Source organism: Pleurodeles waltl, chromosome 2_2 (assembly GCF_031143425.1).
Source record: "Pleurodeles waltl isolate 20211129_DDA chromosome 2_2, aPleWal1.hap1.20221129, whole genome shotgun sequence".
In the NCBI taxonomy this organism is placed as follows: Eukaryota; Metazoa; Chordata; class Amphibia; order Caudata; family Salamandridae; genus Pleurodeles; species Pleurodeles waltl.
The window spans coordinates 158,642,065-158,661,709 of NC_090439.1; the positions used below are offsets into that span (position 1 = coordinate 158,642,065).

Sequence of the window (19,645 nt, forward strand, 5' to 3'; positions counted from 1 at the left end):
TTTAGTGATGTGCGATTTACCAGTGGGCCAGAATACAGTTTAGTCCAAGTGCCCGATAGCATGTCAGTGAGAGACTCACTGAAGGGCAGAAAAGGTTTAGTCAAATCAGTGGTACACTGAAATATTAGGAGTGTTGGTGTGGTGTGACTGTACCACCTGATGTTAAAATGGCAATACCACAGAAATTAACTAATAGCATGTTCAATCTTTCATAGACAGAACACAACTACAACTTCATGAAGTCAGCATGAGTCAACATTTTCCCCAGTAATACTACAAGAGGTGCAAAGTACACTCAAGCACTATATTGAAGAAGATGCTTAAGTTACACGCCTACCCAATTTTTAAGCCTAATTTCTTTGTGCAAAATGTTCAGACATCTTGTAACCTGCATTGGAAAACGTTTTACCAAAAGAGGCAACTCATCTTAGTGAGCCATTTAAAGCAGCACCTTGGTGAGATTTAGAATGCATAGGGCCTGATTACAACTTTGGAAGAGGTGTTAATCCGTCCCAAAAGTGATGGTAAAGTGACGGATATACCACCAGCCGTATTACGAGTTCCATAGGATATAATGGACTCGTAATACGGCTGGTGGTATATCCGTCACTTTACCGTCACTTTTGGGACGGATTAACAACTCCTCCAAAGTTGTAATCAGGCCCATAGTAACGGCAGGCCTGCCAGGCACAGCTGGCACATAATCAGATGGTAAATATTATCCAAGCTATCACTTCTAAAAAATATCTTTTAAACCTGTGGCTACTAGGGCCTACACTTCAAAGTGCACTCCAAGGATTCATTTGGACAAGCCAGAAACATAAATGCAGATAAGACAGTGTATAGCTGCTCAGTGTTCAATTGGTATATGTTTGTAGGGGTTCTACGGAGATAAGGAGTTTGTAGAAAAAAAGTTGCTGGAAACAGCCACCGTATAGGTTGAAAAATTAGAAACCTCTAATAAATCGCCTGCAACGGAATACCACCAATTTATTTTGGCTATAGGAAAGCTCATAGATGTGCCTTCATTAAAGAACAGAGGACAGCCTGCTCAGTGACATGTGCACCAATGTTAAAGTTCAGACATTGCCATGTCCGTTTACAGTAATTACCATTCCCTCACCTGCAAGCCAAGATTCTCACTAACAGAGTGGTATTGTTTGATTTGAAACCAGAGAATGATCTTCATCAACAAGCTACTCCAGTAAGATTTTCACAATAACAGCTACACGGGAAATCATATATGGGAGATGATGAATGATGTGGTGGAGCAGTGTCTGAACTTCATACAATTACAGGTGTGTGCAACATGACCTCAAGTAACTGTTCAAATGTGATTTCAGCCCTAAGGTTTTCGAACAAATATAGGTACCATGGTTTGTATATATCCAACATTAAGTTGAGGGATTGTGTGAATGAATGTAAATGTCTATAAGAGAGGGTTGCTGGGACCCATTATATCTACTTGTATTTCAGCCATTCTTGCACAGACTAAATGCTTTCTAGAGTGTATGTGAGCTCATCATGTAATACCAGCAATTGAACATATGAGCATACACCTGCAAGAACTCACTCGGAGCTTGCCTCGACTTAAATTACTAAGTGTATTAAAATGATGTGCATGCTTACCTGCACCAGGTATCAGACCTTCAGCCTGTGATGCTGGTGACCTTGCCCACTTCTTAATGCAGTTAAGATGGAACACATGATAACAGCTTTGGCAACTCCAGACAGGAGCCATTACACGGACTACCTCACAGCAAACCATGCATTCATATTTCTCTGCAGTCAGTTGTTCTATAAGAGATCCTGAAAAACAGAAACATTATATATAACAAGTTAAAAAAAAAAACAGTGAAACAACAGCATTTTCTAATTCAAGATTCAATTCAAAGGTTTTGTACACGTCTGCTGAGAAAATGGGTCATGGGCAGGTTTAAAGTATGATCCCTACCTATGTGATGTACTCTGAAACTTGTTTAGGCATTGCACTAATTATATTACACTAAAAAACCATGCTATGCTCTGACATTTCAGCTAAGCGTGATCGTTTGATCTCTGCCTTCACAGATTTTACATTTCTCACTAGGAAACAAGGACAGAGATTCTGTGGTTTATGATCAAGCAGGAAGCTAGTCTAGTCAATATATGTAAGCATCAAGGTGCTAATCTTAAAATACAAACAAACTGACGAAAAAAATAAAGAACAATTTTAAACTATTTTCTGACATACGAAAAGACATGCAGCAAAGGTCAGGAGCCTCCCTGAAATTGAAACTGAAGGAAGGAATGTCAAGAAGGAGTTGATATGAGCTTTGGAGAGATCAAACAAGCTGGTATGGTGACCACTTGGTGGGCTAATAGACCATGGTGTGAAAGTATTTGAATATGAAGCAAGCAAGTTCTATGTAAAGCCTGACTGCAATAACCAGCCAAATGAAGAGCTCATGATATACAAACGTGTAGTTTAACTAAATAGGAAAGCCAAAGTGTTGCATTCTGCCTGAACTAAGACTTTTTATGAGGCATTAGCATCACGCATCACAGTACTCTAGGTGGGAGATAACAGACAGACCCTCAATCAGAGCTCTTTAGTTGGGCAGTAGAAGAGGTATTATAAAGTTGGCGTTTGAAAGACATAACTACTTATCACACAGTCTGTGGATGGAACAACCCACCCTCACTGCTCACAAAAGACTAGATTCATCAACAGAGGGCGTGAAATGTTTTGAATAAGCGATTTAGTCTGACCTAATGGAAGGCTGCCTCCTCTTTGCCACAAACGGAACCAGCTCTGTTTGGCTCTATGAAACCTACATGAATTACCAAATGTGTCTAACACAGTGTGGAACCAGGTAGCACAAGACCTACTCATAAAACACCTTTATGTAGGTCTGACTGATGTCAGGGTAGGATTGACAACACTGTAAAATAGATTAGCAATACAAAATTGGGAGCAAGGTAAATATCAGAAAAATTGCAGAGATCCTTGGAGCTTTGGCGATTTACACTTAGCCAAATAGCCCCAGACCACAATAGCCCTTTTTGAGAACTTTCACTTAGAACTATTTAAAGGCATGAGGAGGATGATGGGAAACTATAATATTAATGGTATGGAAGGCCACAGGGAAGTTAAATATAAATAGCTGTGTGGTCTTAGGGAATCTTCACAGAAACCCAGTAAGGCAGTTTTAGGTGTAACATCCTCTAGATTGTAAGAGGAAGAGGCAGGAGCTGAAGCTGAGAAAAGCATGAAGTTATTTGACCACCAGCTTCTCCATCATACTGGCTGGTGCTGGGAAGCTGATAATAATGTAGATGACCAACTTAAGTGGATTGGGATGCATTATTAAAGGCACCACAGTTACTTCTGTAATAGGCACAGGCTTCTATGAAGTACTTAATGAGATGTTCTTGGATGATGCAAGGGCAGGCTGAATACCTATTTTTTAAAGATATGTGCTCGCCCTGACGGACTGCTGCCAGTGTGGTGGATATCGGCACTAATCAGGCTGTGGCTCACATAGTGAAGAACACAACAGACCTACCACTGCTGGATTGAGACCGGAGCAGCAGTGCACTGCGCAATCTGCTAACAGATGATGTATTGAACTGCAGTAACTCAAGAGCGGCCGCTTGGAGGCCGCTGTGCAGTCCCTCATTCACCAGTACTAGCAGAAACAATTTTTGATACTCTGGCACTCAAAGCGTTCAAAGGTGCAGCACATTCCAGGATATCATTGAGGTGCGTTTCTGCTAAAGGAACTGAATTTGAGGTTGTGCGTCACAAGAACAATTGTTGGCTGTAGCTGGAAGCCTGGCACTGTGGTAGGTCTCCTCAGGCATCTTCTTGCCGCACTACATAGCACAGAGGGTGCAAAAGTTCGACACCTGAGGAGAACCCTGGCAATATACATTGTGTGGGACAGCGGATGGTGTGCTTTGTTGACGCCTAGATGAGGGGGCCACTACTTTGCTCATTGATTTGCTTATACAACAGAGAGTTGAATGGTGGTCCGGAGACAGCGAAGAGAACTGCAGATGGTACCTAGTGGGCACCTCACTGATCTGACTCACTGTAAGCTGCGGGGCCTGTAGGTCGGTATTTCTACTGAAGATATTGTACCAAAAGAGAGATATAAATCAATTGCGCTTCAACTATGAAACCCAACTCTCCACTAAACAGGCACAAGACACCATTTCATCAGGCTCCTGCGATATGTCCATGCTGGAGAAATGACTGAGATGCAGAGCAGCCTACAATCCAAAAATGGCAAAATACACAGCTTAAATCTCCGCATTGATCATACATCCACTAAGTTGGACAAACAAGTATTGAGAAGCACAGCTGCAGAGCAGAGAATTATGAAGACAGAAGAAGATATACAATCTGTTAATACGAAATGCCTAAATATATTAGAGGTCTTGGTGATTATTCAAGCTAAAAATTAAGACCTGGAAGAACCCTCGCACAGGAAAAACTTGCACATCACTGGGGTGCTAGAGTCCACCAACACGGGGAAGAATGAGTTGTACGCTGAAATGATGCTGACTACTATCTTTGGCACCGAAAACTTGTCTGCACTGCTGGTCGTGAAGTGGGCACATCGATCGCTGATGGCAAGGCTGCCACCTGGAGCACTGCCACACCCCATCATTGCGAAACTGCTTAACTATCTTGACCAAGACACGGTCCTTCGACTGGGAACAGGACATAAACTATCAAGGGAACCAGACAGCCTTTTATCATGATTTCATGATGACAGTCCAGGCAGCTGGACAGGTGTCCCTGCCAGTTACAACAAGTTACAAAAGTCCTCTATTCCGTATGCAATGCTCTACCCGGCAAGGCTCCGCATAGAACACAAGGGGAAACAACATATCTAATCGACCCCTAAAGCAGCTAAGGACTACCTGAGGTCGCTTTCCCCACGGAAAATTGATCAACGCTCAGAGGATTCAGATGCTAAGGATATACCACAAGGATGAAATTGACCACTGTTGCTGCTGGCAGGGGGTAGTTGGAAGTAATTTGCCTAGTCCCCTCATGCCGAGGGGATGACTTGACTACTTCCGCAACTAAACTAGATGAGATTGTCTACACATCAGACTAGCCCGGCCACCTCTGCCAACCTGGAGGGGTACATGGAGCCTGGGGCCACTACATGAGAGAGCTCCATAAACATATTTGTTAACTAGAACAGTGAAGCTATGAATACTTTTTTTGTTGTGGTTATCAAGTTTTCTGTTGGTAAAATGGGGAATGTCTTTAGCAGGTTGGGAATGCTGAAGTGGGTGAGGTTGGGGCGTTGGGATGCTGGGGGGAGGTCAGTGGGGAGTTTGAAGACTTGCTTGAACCATTCCAAATAATGTTTACTCTGCTTGCCCATCGACCTGGCTCACTAATTCCCTACTGCCCGTTTAAACAAACATTGCACATAACACTACATGATGGCCCGACAGGGAGATAGAGTAAATTTAGTGACATGGAACATCCGCATGCTAAATAACCCCAGGAAAATAGGATTAGTTCTCAATTACTTAGATAGAAATTATGTCCAGATTGCACTTCTCCAGGAGACCCACTCGGCCCCTACAGCCACTATGACAATTGGATCTTGGTGGATGTGCTATTTATTGCCTTTCATCCTACTCCTCTTACACTAGGGGATTTCTGAAGTTGTTGAAACAGGGGAATTCCTTTTACGGTGACTCACTATGTCATGGACGATCAGGGTTGGCTAGCAATTGCTCAGGGGGTCCTTCAAGGTACGTACATTACATTAGTGAACACTTATGCCCCTAATGTCGATAACCCTGACTTCTTTGCAACCATGTGGCAACATATACAACGCTGTCTCCTTCTATTTGACTTGGATACATATCTTGACCTATGCTCCTACCAGGGTGCACACCTGCGCGCGTGCGCACCCTGCTACACTGAAGTGACCAGAGTCCTTCATAGAACGCGCAGGTCACATCACAAACAAGGCGAGGCTTTGTTGTAGCACACGTCTTTTACACTAGTGCATGAAAACTAGTATGTTGCTTGGGGTGCTGCACCACAAAAAGGATCAAGGAACCCAGCTAGGAAGGAGATCGACGTGTAATTAGCCTGGAGGAGGTGAATGTGCATGGTTCTTCACCGGTCTTATGAGAGATTGAAAAGGATTCCTCACTAACACGGCTACATTCACAGATAGCCTGGGGCTGCATTTCTGATGTTTGCTTTCCCATTTCCCATCAACCCCACCCCCTTAGCACTCCAGAGGAGTGCAACCCTAAATGTCTAGCTTAGGGAACGAAGCAGAGAGAGAGAAAACACGGCGTTTGGTATAGCGCTTAATGCTGAGAAAGGAAAGTCCCTAAGCATTGTTCTAAAAGTAAACAGCACGCCTGACAATGCGTTCTCTTACTGCCAAAAGCTTCCCTGTTTCAAAATGTCATATTATATTATTCAAGTGAGACACATTTATCAAAAGTCATAGTTATCAGAACTGAAGTTTTAAAACATGAACTATGGCACATTTAGGACTTGTACTCTAACACAGTGCAAGGGGCAGGTAAAGTATCTGGTATACCCAGTATGTGGCCTACATTTGTCTTACACTTTGAGCAAAGTCAACAAATTACCAAGGATAGCAGAGTCCAGCCAAGGGTAGGCTCATACAACAGACAATGCCAGAATGGGATAAGGTGTCTTTAAACTTCCATAAAGTGTATTTCTTTAACACATGGAAGCTTTCCACCTTAGTCAGGGCCTCTGGAATTATGCAGCAGGGGAAGGTCAAATTATGTGGCAGGTCTGAGTAAACTATACAGCAATATGCAGCATATTTTGTGACCATGTTAATTCATTATTTTGTCATTTTTTTAAGCTTGTTAATGTCTGGGCAATAATTGAACCTCTTTAGTACCAGTTTAACACCCAAATATAGCAATAAGCTACAGACAGATGACCAGTCAACCTTTGCAAAGGGTCTTCCACTGTGCAGCAAAATGTGTCTTAGCGGTTTTAGTAACCTTTGAACAGTCTGAGCTGAAAACATATTTTTTTAGTAAAAACTACAGATTATGCGGCAGATGATGGGCGTGGCAAATGGAGCAAATCTACAATTATGCGTAAATCGCTGCTGCCACACAAGTTGCAGAACTCCGGTAGCCCTGACCTAAGTGCATCAGATTGGTTTTATAGTATTTGTTAAAAGTGAGTTCTTATACATGCAGAGAAACCTTCCTGCCCGCCCTGATGACAATACTATTAGGACACTAGGACGCAAGGCAGTTGTCATGTGGACCTTACATGGACTAGATTCTTATTATAAATGGAACAGCATTTTAGGTAAAAGAGGCTTTTGTACAGAGCACACCCTCAATAGACATATTCAAAAGTGTTCTTCTATGTTATAGTGAACAAAAAGGAGGTGTGGTGAAATAAAATATTTACCTTTGATCACACAATTAGGTATACCAGGGAAGCTGTGATTGATCCCAGATTTTCTAGTTTCACACTGCAATCCGACTACTAGATCCGTATCTCTGACCTCAAAAGTTAATACTTTGTTCCTTATTCTTAGAAGATGAGATTAGAGAGTAGAGGGCAAGTAGAATCCACATTTTATTTTTGGCATGTTTACACAGCACACAGCTTGAACTTTACCCAAGGACATAAGCATTCTTCAGAACAGAAACCAACTGCTAAAAACTGTTTTTTTCAGCACAATGAAATTGTCAGAGATTTGAGCCCTGTTTCCCATATGACATGGCAGGCAGCTATAGCTATGAGGCCACATTGCCTCTTGCAAAAGTGTGGATCATTTAGAGATAGGCACCTGGATCAAACTTTCAGTGGCTCCCCCACCTCCAGAGCAACCTTATACACTATTAAATCAAACGAAACATGATTATTTACAGCACACACCTTGGACTCATAGTTGAATGTGCTGTTGTATGTAATAATGAAGGAAAAAGAGGCTCAATGAAATAAAATATTTGCACAGACTCACACAATTTGATGAAATAAGGAAGCTGAGATTGAGCTCTTGATTTCTAGATCCACATTGTGTAGTTCAGCTACAAGATGGATGTATGTTCCTCATGCCTGCTTTCTTTTTAACTCTAGGTGCATGAGGTTAGAGCATTTTGGCAGGCCAAAACCACATAAAAACATGGCTCATTTTGGGCACCAGGGTCCAAGAGAATCTTGAGCTGAGCCAAAGACAGTTATCGCTTGAACCTGATTTGAGCTTTCAGTGGCTCATCCACTTCTGCCTCAGATTACAAAGTGCTAGCCTATCGCAGTCTGCTGATGGGAGTCAGACTGTATAAATATGCGGTTCAGCTCAGGGCCAGAGAATTCAGAAGACCCCAGAGAAGGGGTTTCTTATGTGAGAGAAAAAAGCAGAGCGATCAATCAATCAATCAATCAATCAAGGATTTATAGAGTGCACTACTCACCCGTTAGGGTCTCAAGGTGCTTGGGGGTGGGAATAGCTACTGGTCGAAAAGCCAATTCTTGAGGCGTTTCCTGAATGATAGGAGGTCTTGGGTCTGGCGGAGGTGGAGCGGTAGGGAGTTCCAGGTCTTGGCGGCTAGGTGAGAGAAGGATCTTCCTCCGGTGGTGGTGCGACGGATGCGGGGGACATAGGCGAGCGTGAGGTTGGTGGAGCGAAGGTTGCGGGTGGGGGGTGTGAAAGGTGAGTCTGTCGTTGAGGTAGGCAGGACCTGTGTTGTGGGGGGCTTTGTGTGCTTGGATGAGGACTTTGAAGGTGATACTCTTTGATACTGGTAGCCAGTGTAGGTCTCGGAGGTGGGGTGAGATGTGGTCGCAGCGTGGGACGTCTAGAAAGAGGCAGGCGGATGCGTTCTGCATTCTTTGCAGCTTTGTTTGGAGTTTGTTTGTTACTCCCGAATATAGGGCGTTTCCTTAGTCCAGACGGCTGCTGACCAAGGCGTGGGTGACGGTCTTCCTGGTTTCGACGGGAATCCACTTAAAGATTTGGCGGAGCAAGCGGAGGGTTTTGTAGCAGGAAGAGGAGAAGGCATTGACCTGCTGAGTGTGGAATCCAAGATGAATCCCAGGCTGCATGCATGGGTGGTGGGTGAGGGTGCGGATCCTAGGAGGTGGGCCACCAGGAGTCGTTCCAAGCTGAGGGGTTGGTGGCAAAGATGAGTATTTCTGTCTTGTCTGTGTTTAACTTGAGGTGGCTTGACTCCATCCATCTAGCGATGGCGTGAAGTCCGTTGTGGAGGTTGTCCTTTGCAGTTGTAGGGTCTTTCGTGAGGGAGAGGATGAGTTCAGTGTCGTCTGTGTAGGAGACTATGTTGATGTGGTAGGTTAGTGCGATGTTGGCGAGGGGGGCCATGTAAACGTTGAAGAATGTGGGGCTGAGCGAAGATCCTTGGGGGACGCCACAGGTGATTTTGGAGGCTTCTGACAGGAACAGTGGGAGGCGGACTCTCTGGGTTCTGCCCATGAGAAATGACGAGATCCAATCCAGTGCCTTGTTGCGGATTCAAGCGTTGTGGAGCCGTGTGCGGAGAGTGTGATGACATACCGTGTCGAAAGCTGCGGAGTGGTCCAGGAGGATGAGTGCTGCTGTTTCTTTTTCGTCGAGCATGGTCCTGATGTCATCTGTGGCAGCAATGAGTGTGGTCTCGGTGCTGTGGTTTTTGTGGAATCTGGAATGGGAGGTGTTGAGTGCCTTGCTGTCTTCCAGGAACCGGGATAGTTGACTTCACTATTTTTTCAATGACCTTGGCAGGGTATGGGAGGAGGGAGATCGGTCGGTAGTTCTTGGGGTCGTCAGGGTCTGCTTTTGGTTTCTTCAGCAGGGCGTTGATTTCTCTGTGCTTCCATCTCTCTGGGAAGGTGGCTGACTCGAAGGAGCTGTTGATGGTGTTGCAGAGATTGGGAGCGATGATGGTGTTAGCTTTGTTGAAGATATGGTGTGGGCGGGGGTCCGATGGTGATCCGGAGTGGATGGAGGCCATGGCGTTGGCGGTGTCTTCTATGTTGACGTGGGTCCAGGTGTGGAGGAAGTGGGCGGTGCTTGGAGCATTGGGCCTGTAGGTGTTTGTAGTTAGCTGGTGGGTCTGGGGGTTGAAGCTGTTGTGGATTTCTCCTATCTTTTGGCAGAAGTGGGTTGCAAGTGAGTTGCAGAACTCCTGTGATGGCAGGGGTTCGTTGGAGCAGGTCCTGGGGATGGAGAGCTCTTTGATGATGCCGAAGAGCTCTTTGCTGTTGTGAGTGTTGGTGTCAATGCTGTTTTTGAAGTGGGTCCTTTTGGTGGTGCGGATCAGTTGGTGATGTTTGCATAGGGCACCCTTGAAGGCGAAGTGGTTGGAGTTGGTAGGGTCAAGGTGCCAGGTTTTTTCCATTCTGCGACATAGCCGTTTGGGTGTGCTGCAGGGGGGCTCTGTTGTATTGGGTGCCATTAAGACCTCGTGGTAGGCTAGTGCCTTTCCTAAGGTTAGTATTTATGGTTGGGAGTTATCAGTCAACTGTCAGATACAGTATCGGGTATAGCCTCTTATGTGACTGACTCATCCCTGCCATTTCTGGCCTTAAAAACATGTATTTGGTGCACGTTACCTTGGATGTGGTGCACAGAGATCTTTCATTGCTGCACACAGAGGAATAAAATAAGAGGGAACATTGATCTGGACCCTGAAACAGATAGATCAGCGACAGCTACCTGGCATGGTCAACAGACAGCACAGACAGTGAAGAAGGGAATGGAGGACTATGGATTGGTAGCTGTATGGAGGCTATGCTACCCACATCAAAGGGAAGGAAAATTTGTACCCTCCGTATACAGCCCAGAATGGACTACGGTTGATCTTGGAGGATGTGTGGTCAGAGTTGAACATATGCCCAAGACGGTGTCTGACCACTTGCCGGCATTCTTGAGTTTGGTATTGCCGATCCCCACCCCCACCCTTTGCGTGGTGGGTTTGTGCAGCTGCACTGCTAGATGTTGTGTTTAAAAACAATACAGTATTTGCCAAGGGCTCACTGAAAATTTTGAAATGAATACTGGGACAGTGGCTAGGAAGGGTACCCTATGAGAGGCGTTTAAGGTTACAACACGGGGTGCATGGCTGAGTGCCCAGGTGGGCGTTCTTGAAGCTATACATAAGTTACACGCCACAGAATCCACGTTGGAATCACTTGAGCACAAATATAAAACTATGCCCCTAATTGTTGCCTGGCCACTTTGACAGCAATTAGCGAACACTTGACAGTGTTTCACAACCTAGCTGAGCAGGAGGCACAGTTCCGCTCCAAGAGACATGTGCTATAGTCGTATGGAGAGGGAGGGCAACTTGGCCACAGTTTGGCTGGCAAGCTGTGGACACCGAGGGAACACATCATTAAGAGAGCAGACACGAACAGAGGAGCACATTAGGACTCACCCACAATCTTGGCAGACTTTAGACATGTTTATGAGGGGTTATACGGCACCCACAAGAAGGCTACTTCAGCTGAGGTTAAGGTATATCTAGAGGATGTGGCTGTGGCATTACAGTTGGTGATGTTAAGAAAGCAATCAGGAAACTAGCTAATGGGAAAGCACCAGGTCAGGATGGTCTAAGTGGTGAATTTTATAAAGAGTATTGGGACCTCCTGGTGCCCCATCTCCGTACTATGTACAAGGAGGCATATAACAATCAGATACTGCCACCTTCCTTACGTGAGACTTTGATAATCACCCTGCTAAAACCAAAAAACTATCCAGAACTCCGAGCCTTACAGACCGCTATCTGTAATAAACATAAATACAAACATATTGGTTAAAATTCTGGCAATGCAACTTCAGCTTCTGCTCCCAATTGGTCTTACCAGACCAATTGGGATTATTTCCAGTTAGATCCACTCCTCATAAATTATGCATTATATTTTCACTACTCCACTACCTAGACCTAACTTTACAGGCCACTGCAGTGCTACTGGCGTTCAACTCAATAGTTTGGGAATACATGTTCGCCATCATGGCAATTATGAGCAGGCCAGTGCTACTTTATAAGCACCTACTAGCCCGAGTGCAAGTCAATAGCCATGCATCTGACAATTTTGCTGTAGGCAGAGGTACCTGGCAGGGGTGCCCCCCTGCAGCTGATATTATTTGCCATTGTACTGGAGACACTGACATGTATAATCAGGCAACGTCACACAACTTTGGCTCTGAGATGTCAACTGCGACCACTAAGCATATCATTATATTCAGACGATATGGTGCTCTATGTACGAGACCACCCAGTCCACTTTGCTCTTGTAATTAGGGAGCACATCAAATTTGAATATTATTGTGGGGTAAGTAGCAACTGGACAAAATTTGTAATATTTCTGCTTACCACAGACACTATCCCATGTGTGCTTGAATTCCCACTGAAGTGGGTCACTTGCCCAGTCAAATATTTAGTGATATGGTTACACAGAGACCCTGAACAGATAATCAGATCGAATTATGAAAGAGCAATCTCCAACTTAGAAGATCAGGTAACTAGATGGAAGACATTACCTTTATCCCTAGCAGATACAACAGCGGTACTCAAAATGGTGGTTCTACTTCAATTTCTGTACTTGTTCGTAAATGTACCCATTTTACTGCTTGTGCACTTCTTCCAGAAGCTGCTCTCACTACTGACTGCGATGGTATGGACTGGCAAACAACCTTGTATCAGGTGGGAAATACTGACACTCCCAAGGATGGGTACAATGCACCAGATATTAATTTGTATTACCTGTGGGCACACGCACACTTTGTCCACTACTGGTTCACACCACATTATTACATACCACATACTGCAATTGCACATAATGATGTGTATCCTGTCCGCTATCAGCTATCATAACCCACAGAAGAAGCAACTTCTCCCGTATGGAGATAAATACTATATACACAGCATTGCCTGGCAGCATCTGGGAGTGTAGACAGGGAAACTTATGTTATATGTTCTGGCTTTACACTCCCACACCACCCAGATATATTGGTTATATGTGAGGATAAGGCACTCTGACTCCTCACTCAAGTAGGCCTCAGGACTATGGAGGGGGTCTACCCCAACACAACATTTGTGTCCTGGCAGAACTCCCATATTCCTCTAAACAAAATTCATTAGTGACATTTCTATACTACAGACTACATGCAGCTATACTATACTATAGACTTTGTGCAGCTACGTTACCCTAAATTCCCAAAAGCACCCCATAGCCTGACGGCCCTATAGGTACTCCCAAGATCATTTAATTACCAGGCTGCATAATGCTGCACAAGAAAACAAACCACTGAGTACGATTAAAGCCTTGGAACAATGGAATGCACTGGTCCCCCATCCTCTGGAAGACACTGACTGAAAATGTTGTTGTGCGCAATTAATCGCATTCATCTCCAATTGCAATGCACGTATTTTTAATTTTTAATTCCTGCATCAAACATATCACACTCCTGCTAAACGTTTTAGAATTGGGATATGTGAGGATAACAATTGTAACAGCTGTGGGGCATAGGGAGGCAGGATTCATATACCTGGCGTGGCCCTGTCCTCCAGTTATGCAATTCTGGACTCAATTTACAGATGTGCTAACGAACATTTTGGAGGAACTGATACCCTGGGACCTTGCGGTCTGCCTGTTGGGATTAGTTCAGAATCTCCAGTCATACCACCAAAAGTTTATACCAATGGCATTGCTTTTAACAAAGAGACGAGTAGCGATAAAATTGGGTACCAAAACACATTGTCTGAAGGATTGGTATATTGCTGGACACAGTTGGAACTCTATGCAGAAAAGGTGCAGCAGGCCTCGAGGCCCAAGGATATTTCTGCTCCTTTAACAACGTTTTTGTTATTAACATCGGAAGAACAATGATCACTTTGTTGCATGCAAGGCAGAAGAAGAGGATATACATTTGTGGTCAATATGATTGATAGCTGGAAGACATAAAATGTATTGCTTGATGCTTTCTGGGGACAGGCAGAGGAGCAGGTGGGTATAGTATTACTGTGTCATTCATTGTCCCACACGCTATCTTGTTTGATCTGTGATAAAATATATATATTTTTTTATAAATGGCGATCCGTCGTGCCTGAACTATTCCAAGAGCCACAATCCGAGTGGGACTTTTCGTTGCCCTATGCCATGGGAGCACACTCAGCAAGCAATGTTTCAGGGTCCCTGTCAAAGTTGTTGCCACTATATGCAATATGTTATATACTTCCACCAAAAACTCCACCAGCAGTCTATAGGACCACATTAGGTGTAAGAAGTCTGATGAAGGCAGGCCGCATCTCCTACAATCAACTGGAGGTGCAGGGTATATTTTTAAAGAGCTTCCTGGGAGGTCATATAATTTTGGTACCGGAAATTAAACTGAATCCGGATGACTCCAGCACAGAGGGGATACCAGTCAGACCTGTTTACAAGCCTTCTGCCACTCTGCTCTGGTCAACTCATCCAGGCAGGCCGCACTCCACCCGTCTTTGCTGTGGGTTGTCTTGCCCTCTTTATGCATAAGTAAGGCCTGATGCAAAGTGTGTACTTAATTACACAACCAGCTAAATTGACAAGCAGTCTCATTACTGTATAGTTCCTCCGGAAATGAGGTCCAGATCTCCCAGGCCGTGTGCTGCAGCCTAGTATACTGCAGGGATTTCCCAGGGCCCATCCCAAATCCCTACTACACCTGCTCCAAGGAGAGGAACTTAGTGTTAAGACAGCGATCTCCTGCATTCATGCAGCCCCCTGTGCGCCATGGTAAGAAAGACATTTCCTTCCACAATGCAGAGAATAGACTCGGTGCCTACAGGGGCATGTCTTCCACATATCCCCTCCATGCCATATCCTGGCGTCTGTAACAGCAAATAAGGGAGATGATCAGGAATCATTTCCCCTCTCCCTCCCATCAGAAATACCTCTGGTGGCATATAAGGATCGTGTATGACCACTGGTAGTGACTTTCCCAAGTCAGGGTCATCGTCAAGCCATTGTAACATATGCTGACGCTTTGTAGTCGCATTTTATAAAAAGAGATCGGGCGGACCAAGACCACTGTCTCCCCCAGTTGAGTTTCAATGTGTACAGGTTCACTCATTCATGTCTACCCACCGATACCACTGCACACAGCAACTTATGCAACTGTGTGAATGTGAAAGGCAAACACAGACATATTGCATTTTGTAACAAATGCAGGCAGTGGGGCATTTAAGCCACAGAAATTCCTCCCATCAAAGATAGCGGGCGTGTCTTCCAGAATTCAACGGACCGAGATATTTTTTCTTGCATTCTGCCTACATTAATATCGTAATAGGCTGTGGGGAACTGAGTAACCCAAATGTCCAGATAACAGACATTATGTTGTTCCCACTGCAACCCCAATCCCTGAGAGAGAGAGAGAGAGAGAGAGAGAGAGAGAGAGAGAGAGAGAGAGAGAGAGAGAGAGAGAGAGAGCTGTACCTGTAACTAACAGTCCACACAGTGGAAAAAATTTAGATTTTGCTCTACTCATGCGTAGACCTTCTGCATCAGCTAATCTGCTCATTTATTCCAGAAATAGTAGGACTGACCTCTCTGGTCTTGCAAATACACCAGGGTGTTGTCTGTATACATCCATACCACATGGGGGGAGGGGGTACCAGCAAGGTGGACCCTCCATGAGCCAAGCCTTGATCTCAGCACGTGGTCCAGTTGTTCAACCACCAATTCTAACACAGTGTATAGGGGACATCCCTGTCTCCTCCCCAGCTTGAATATTGCTATTTTAACAGGCAAGCTGTATCACAGCTTGAGCAGTGACTATGATGACACACCAAGGGAAGCTGATTAAGGGTAAGACCAAATGCTCAGTGGAAAAGGTTCCAAATCATTCGGAAGGGGTGGCACCATACAGTGGAAAATACTGCACAACATTTGGCATAGACGTCTGCTTAAGTGTAAAAGTGAGCTTCTGTTTTAGAGTGATAACTATAACTACATGCATTCTGAATAGAAATGACAAGATGAACAAAGTGCAATCTTTTATGACTGAATTCAACCTCTTTTTACTTTCTAACTCTTCCTTTACTTAAAAAGATTTTTAAAGGGAATTTTGTAATTTACTTTGTCTTTAAGTCTCTGAGGTATTCACCTCACAGGCCAAACTCTGAGTCAGGGTCCCACTGTTCTCCTCAAAACCGAAAGAGATCAGCTGCGGAGTTCCTCAGGCCTCCTCTCTGAGCCCCACCCTCTTTAACATTTACATGGGCTCGTTTGCTAACATCATCAGAAACCCAAACTCAACACTGTCTCCTAAACCAACTACACCAAGCTGATCCTCTCCCTCACCGACGAGCCTACAACTGCAAAAAGCAACTTCCAGAACAGAATGAAGGCAGTCACCGCCTTGAATAAGAACAGCTGCCTGAAACTCAACTCCGACAAAACAGAGGTCCTCATCCTGGGTTCCACCCCCTCTGCCTGGGATGATTCCTGGGGCATTATCCTCGACTCTTAATGAACCGCTGAAACAACACAGTCTCTTCCTTGTGCTTTCACACACCCTGCCTGCTCCAAAAGATGATTTAATGGATCCCGATCGAGTCCAGGAGAACAGTCACCCAGGCCCTCGTCAGCAGCAAATTAGACTACGGCAATGCACTCTACGTCGGCACCACCCAAACACACCAAGCAAAACTGCAGAGAATCTAGAACGCCTCGGCCAGACTCATTGTAGACATCCCCCTCCACAGGCACATCTCCAGTCACCTGAGAAACTTTCAACGACTCCGGATCAACAAAACAATCACTTTCAAGCTCCTTATGGGTACACACAAGGCCCTCCAGAACATCAGACCAGCATACCTCAACCACCACCTGAAGATCCTTTTCCTACCTCACTGCAAAGACCTGGAACAATCTCCAGCTACACCTCAGGCAATCACCCTCACTACCTCAATTCAAGAAGGACCTCAAGGCGTGGCTCTTCAACTGAACTCCCAATCCCCAGTGCCTTGAGACCCTCACGGGTGATTACCCCAATCTACAAGAACACTGATTGATCGATTTTGAAAACTTCTATTGGGCGGTTTGGCTACTTCATTTGTGTATGAGTAATGTTGTACCAAGGAGCACTGTGAAACCAGCTAAGGGACTACTGATGAGGTCCAATGACAACTATAAGGGTTTTATGTCACATTAAGTTGGCATAAGGCTAGTGTTTTTACTATAGTTGCATTTGGTCTACAAAAGCGTTTCAACAGCAGAATACTAAAGGTGGAGTTGATTTTCTTTCACGCGGCAGGAATACAGTCTAGGAAAAAACAGAGATGTGTGGCCAAAGACCAGATGCACTCATAAGATCAGCAAAGGTAAGTGTATGTGACTCAGTTGACACCAATTTTGTGGCCACGGAGTGTGAAGAGCGCCCTACCAGTTATATGTAAACAGTCTATCATTCACAGGGATAAATTGGAAGAAGAAATGCATTAACAAAGTCAGCATAACTACCAGGAAGACAGTAACTAGTAAGCTGGTCTATTATCTCGAGCAGAGTAAGGAAATGAGAGTAGAAGAAATACTTTTGATAATGACAACATATTGTTGAGGACTGTGGTGTATTATATGTTGCTGTTGTGTGACCTCACTGTGTAATACATTCAATAAAAACATCTTGGATCTAGTCAAGTTTGTTTGTAAAATGTGTAACTCAACCCTGGGTAACTGTTGCTTAAAAAAAGGAACCAGTGCAAAGCATTTAGTAGCACCAAACAGAACAAAGATTCACACAACACGAAAGAAACCCAACACTAATTTATAAAAAATTGATATGCATATATATTTTTAGTTAGACACCAAGATGTGCAATTTCACCCGGAGACACACATTTTTAAGCGAACCTTAAATCTCAGCATTTTAGGCCAAAGCGCAAACAAGCATTGTTAACTGTAAAGTCCAAAAACTTTTGAAAAGTTTGAAAGAATTGTGTTTAACTAACTTTAACTACTCCGCCCAGTTTGGCCCACCACGTCTGACAAAGAGTAGGTCATTAAGTAAGGAGTATTTGAAAGGTTACCTAGTCACCACAGCAGTCATGAGTCCAGTTACACACTTAAAGCAAGAACTGACACAGAGTTCACTGGAGTGGTTGTGAAGCTGAGGATTCAGGATACAGAGGATGCTGAAAGATGCTCTGGGTGCTGTAGAGTTGATGAGGGGGGCGGTCCTCCAGGGTTATTCCACGGTTAACAGTTGAGGTGTCTCTCAAAGTCTTCTTTTTTCCACTAGTAGAAATCCTGAAGCAACTGGGCTACCTGTCTTGGGTCCAGCTGTTTCCTTTGGCGCAAGCTACTGTCTTTCTTGGGTCACCAATCCGCACTCTGGCGACTCTCCCAGGTCCGGAAGACACAGATGCAACTTTTGAGTGCTCATGAGTGAATCGTCTTGGCTAAACGTCAGGAGTCACAAGCGATTCTTCAGAAATAGCTACTGACTAGCCAGGACGGGCTACTTCAGCTTTTATGTCTCTGGTGCTGGAAAAGGGAGTCAGCCGACACGACAGACTCTTAGAGTTCACATTTTTTTATCTAGGGCTCAGGGTAGTCTTTTCCACAAGACAGAAATCACAGGCACAGCTCAAACTTCGCTAATGCACGGAGCAGCAGTTGCAGTCCAGCTATGGGAGCAGATTCTCTTGCAAGGTTGAGGGTCAGCAAGGCAGTGCTTCTTTAGTTCTTTATCCAGTCCAGATAAGAGCTGAGGTTCAAGGTACAAGCGGTGTCATATTTATGCCAGATAGTGCCCTGTGGGAATACTGCTGTCACTAGCCAATGGACTACCAAGACAACTTATGGCTATGCATGGCATCTAGTAATCCCACAGTGCACTATTCTGCCCACTCTCAAGATGTCTGAACCCTTCCTTCGATGTGAGAAGCTTGGTAGCCCACCCTAGAAATGTGGCTACCTGTAGGATATCCGTCAATGGTAAAACCAGTTGAGCAACTGGTTTTGTCTCACTGTTCTTACTGTCAGCTTATTTACCTGAACAAAGGGCATGGTTGTCATTTTCCCATCAAAGGTGGCTTCTCCTTTGAAGATTGCCTTTTGAACCAACACCCTGTGTGGCCTCCTGTGAGAAGCAGTTAACACCTCAATCTGCTGCAAGCCTCTATTACTCTAAGACTGGTGAGTCGTTTCTCGGCGGGGCAAAATACTGCCTGGTGACCAGCAACTGTCAGTGGCCACTGAAAAAACTGGGAAACTTTCTAGACATTGTCTTTCTTTAAAAGTGACATTAAATTCGACTTCAGCATCAAGTTGAGTTGGGCCCAATGGCATGATTAATTTGATACCCTAAAGTATTATTTTTAGTAGTCTCAGTCGGAAGCTAGCAGGGCTAAGATGTCAACCTGCAACCCTGTACTGGCCAATATGGCTATTAGTTTTTCCGCAGTAAAAACAAAACTAAGAAATATGTGTGTCCAATTTAAGAATATACAACCCCCTGTCTTAGGGCTCGATAGGCCTACCTTTGTACAGCTTTATATATATATATTCGTAAGGGATGTGTGGGCTTTGCCAATGGTCTAAATGGCAAAGTCGAAAAAGCAGTTTAAAACTGCTCTCTATCCGTGCCCAAGATGGAGGACTGTTAAGACACAGTTTTGCA

At 44.5% G+C, this 19,645-nt stretch overlaps 1 protein-coding gene across 1 annotated transcript in view; it reads right to left on the reverse strand.

Annotated features, from left to right (window-relative positions):
• The window catches only part of NFX1 (nuclear transcription factor, X-box binding 1), a 1,141,187-nt gene that overhangs the window by 945,801 nt on the left and 175,741 nt on the right, over positions 1–19,645 (reverse strand). Inside the window, exon 3 of the mRNA XM_069219549.1 lies at positions 1,630–1,809. Coding sequence (XP_069075650.1) covers positions 1,630–1,809 — 180 coding nt within the window. The remainder of the gene's footprint in view (positions 1–1,629; positions 1,810–19,645) is intronic.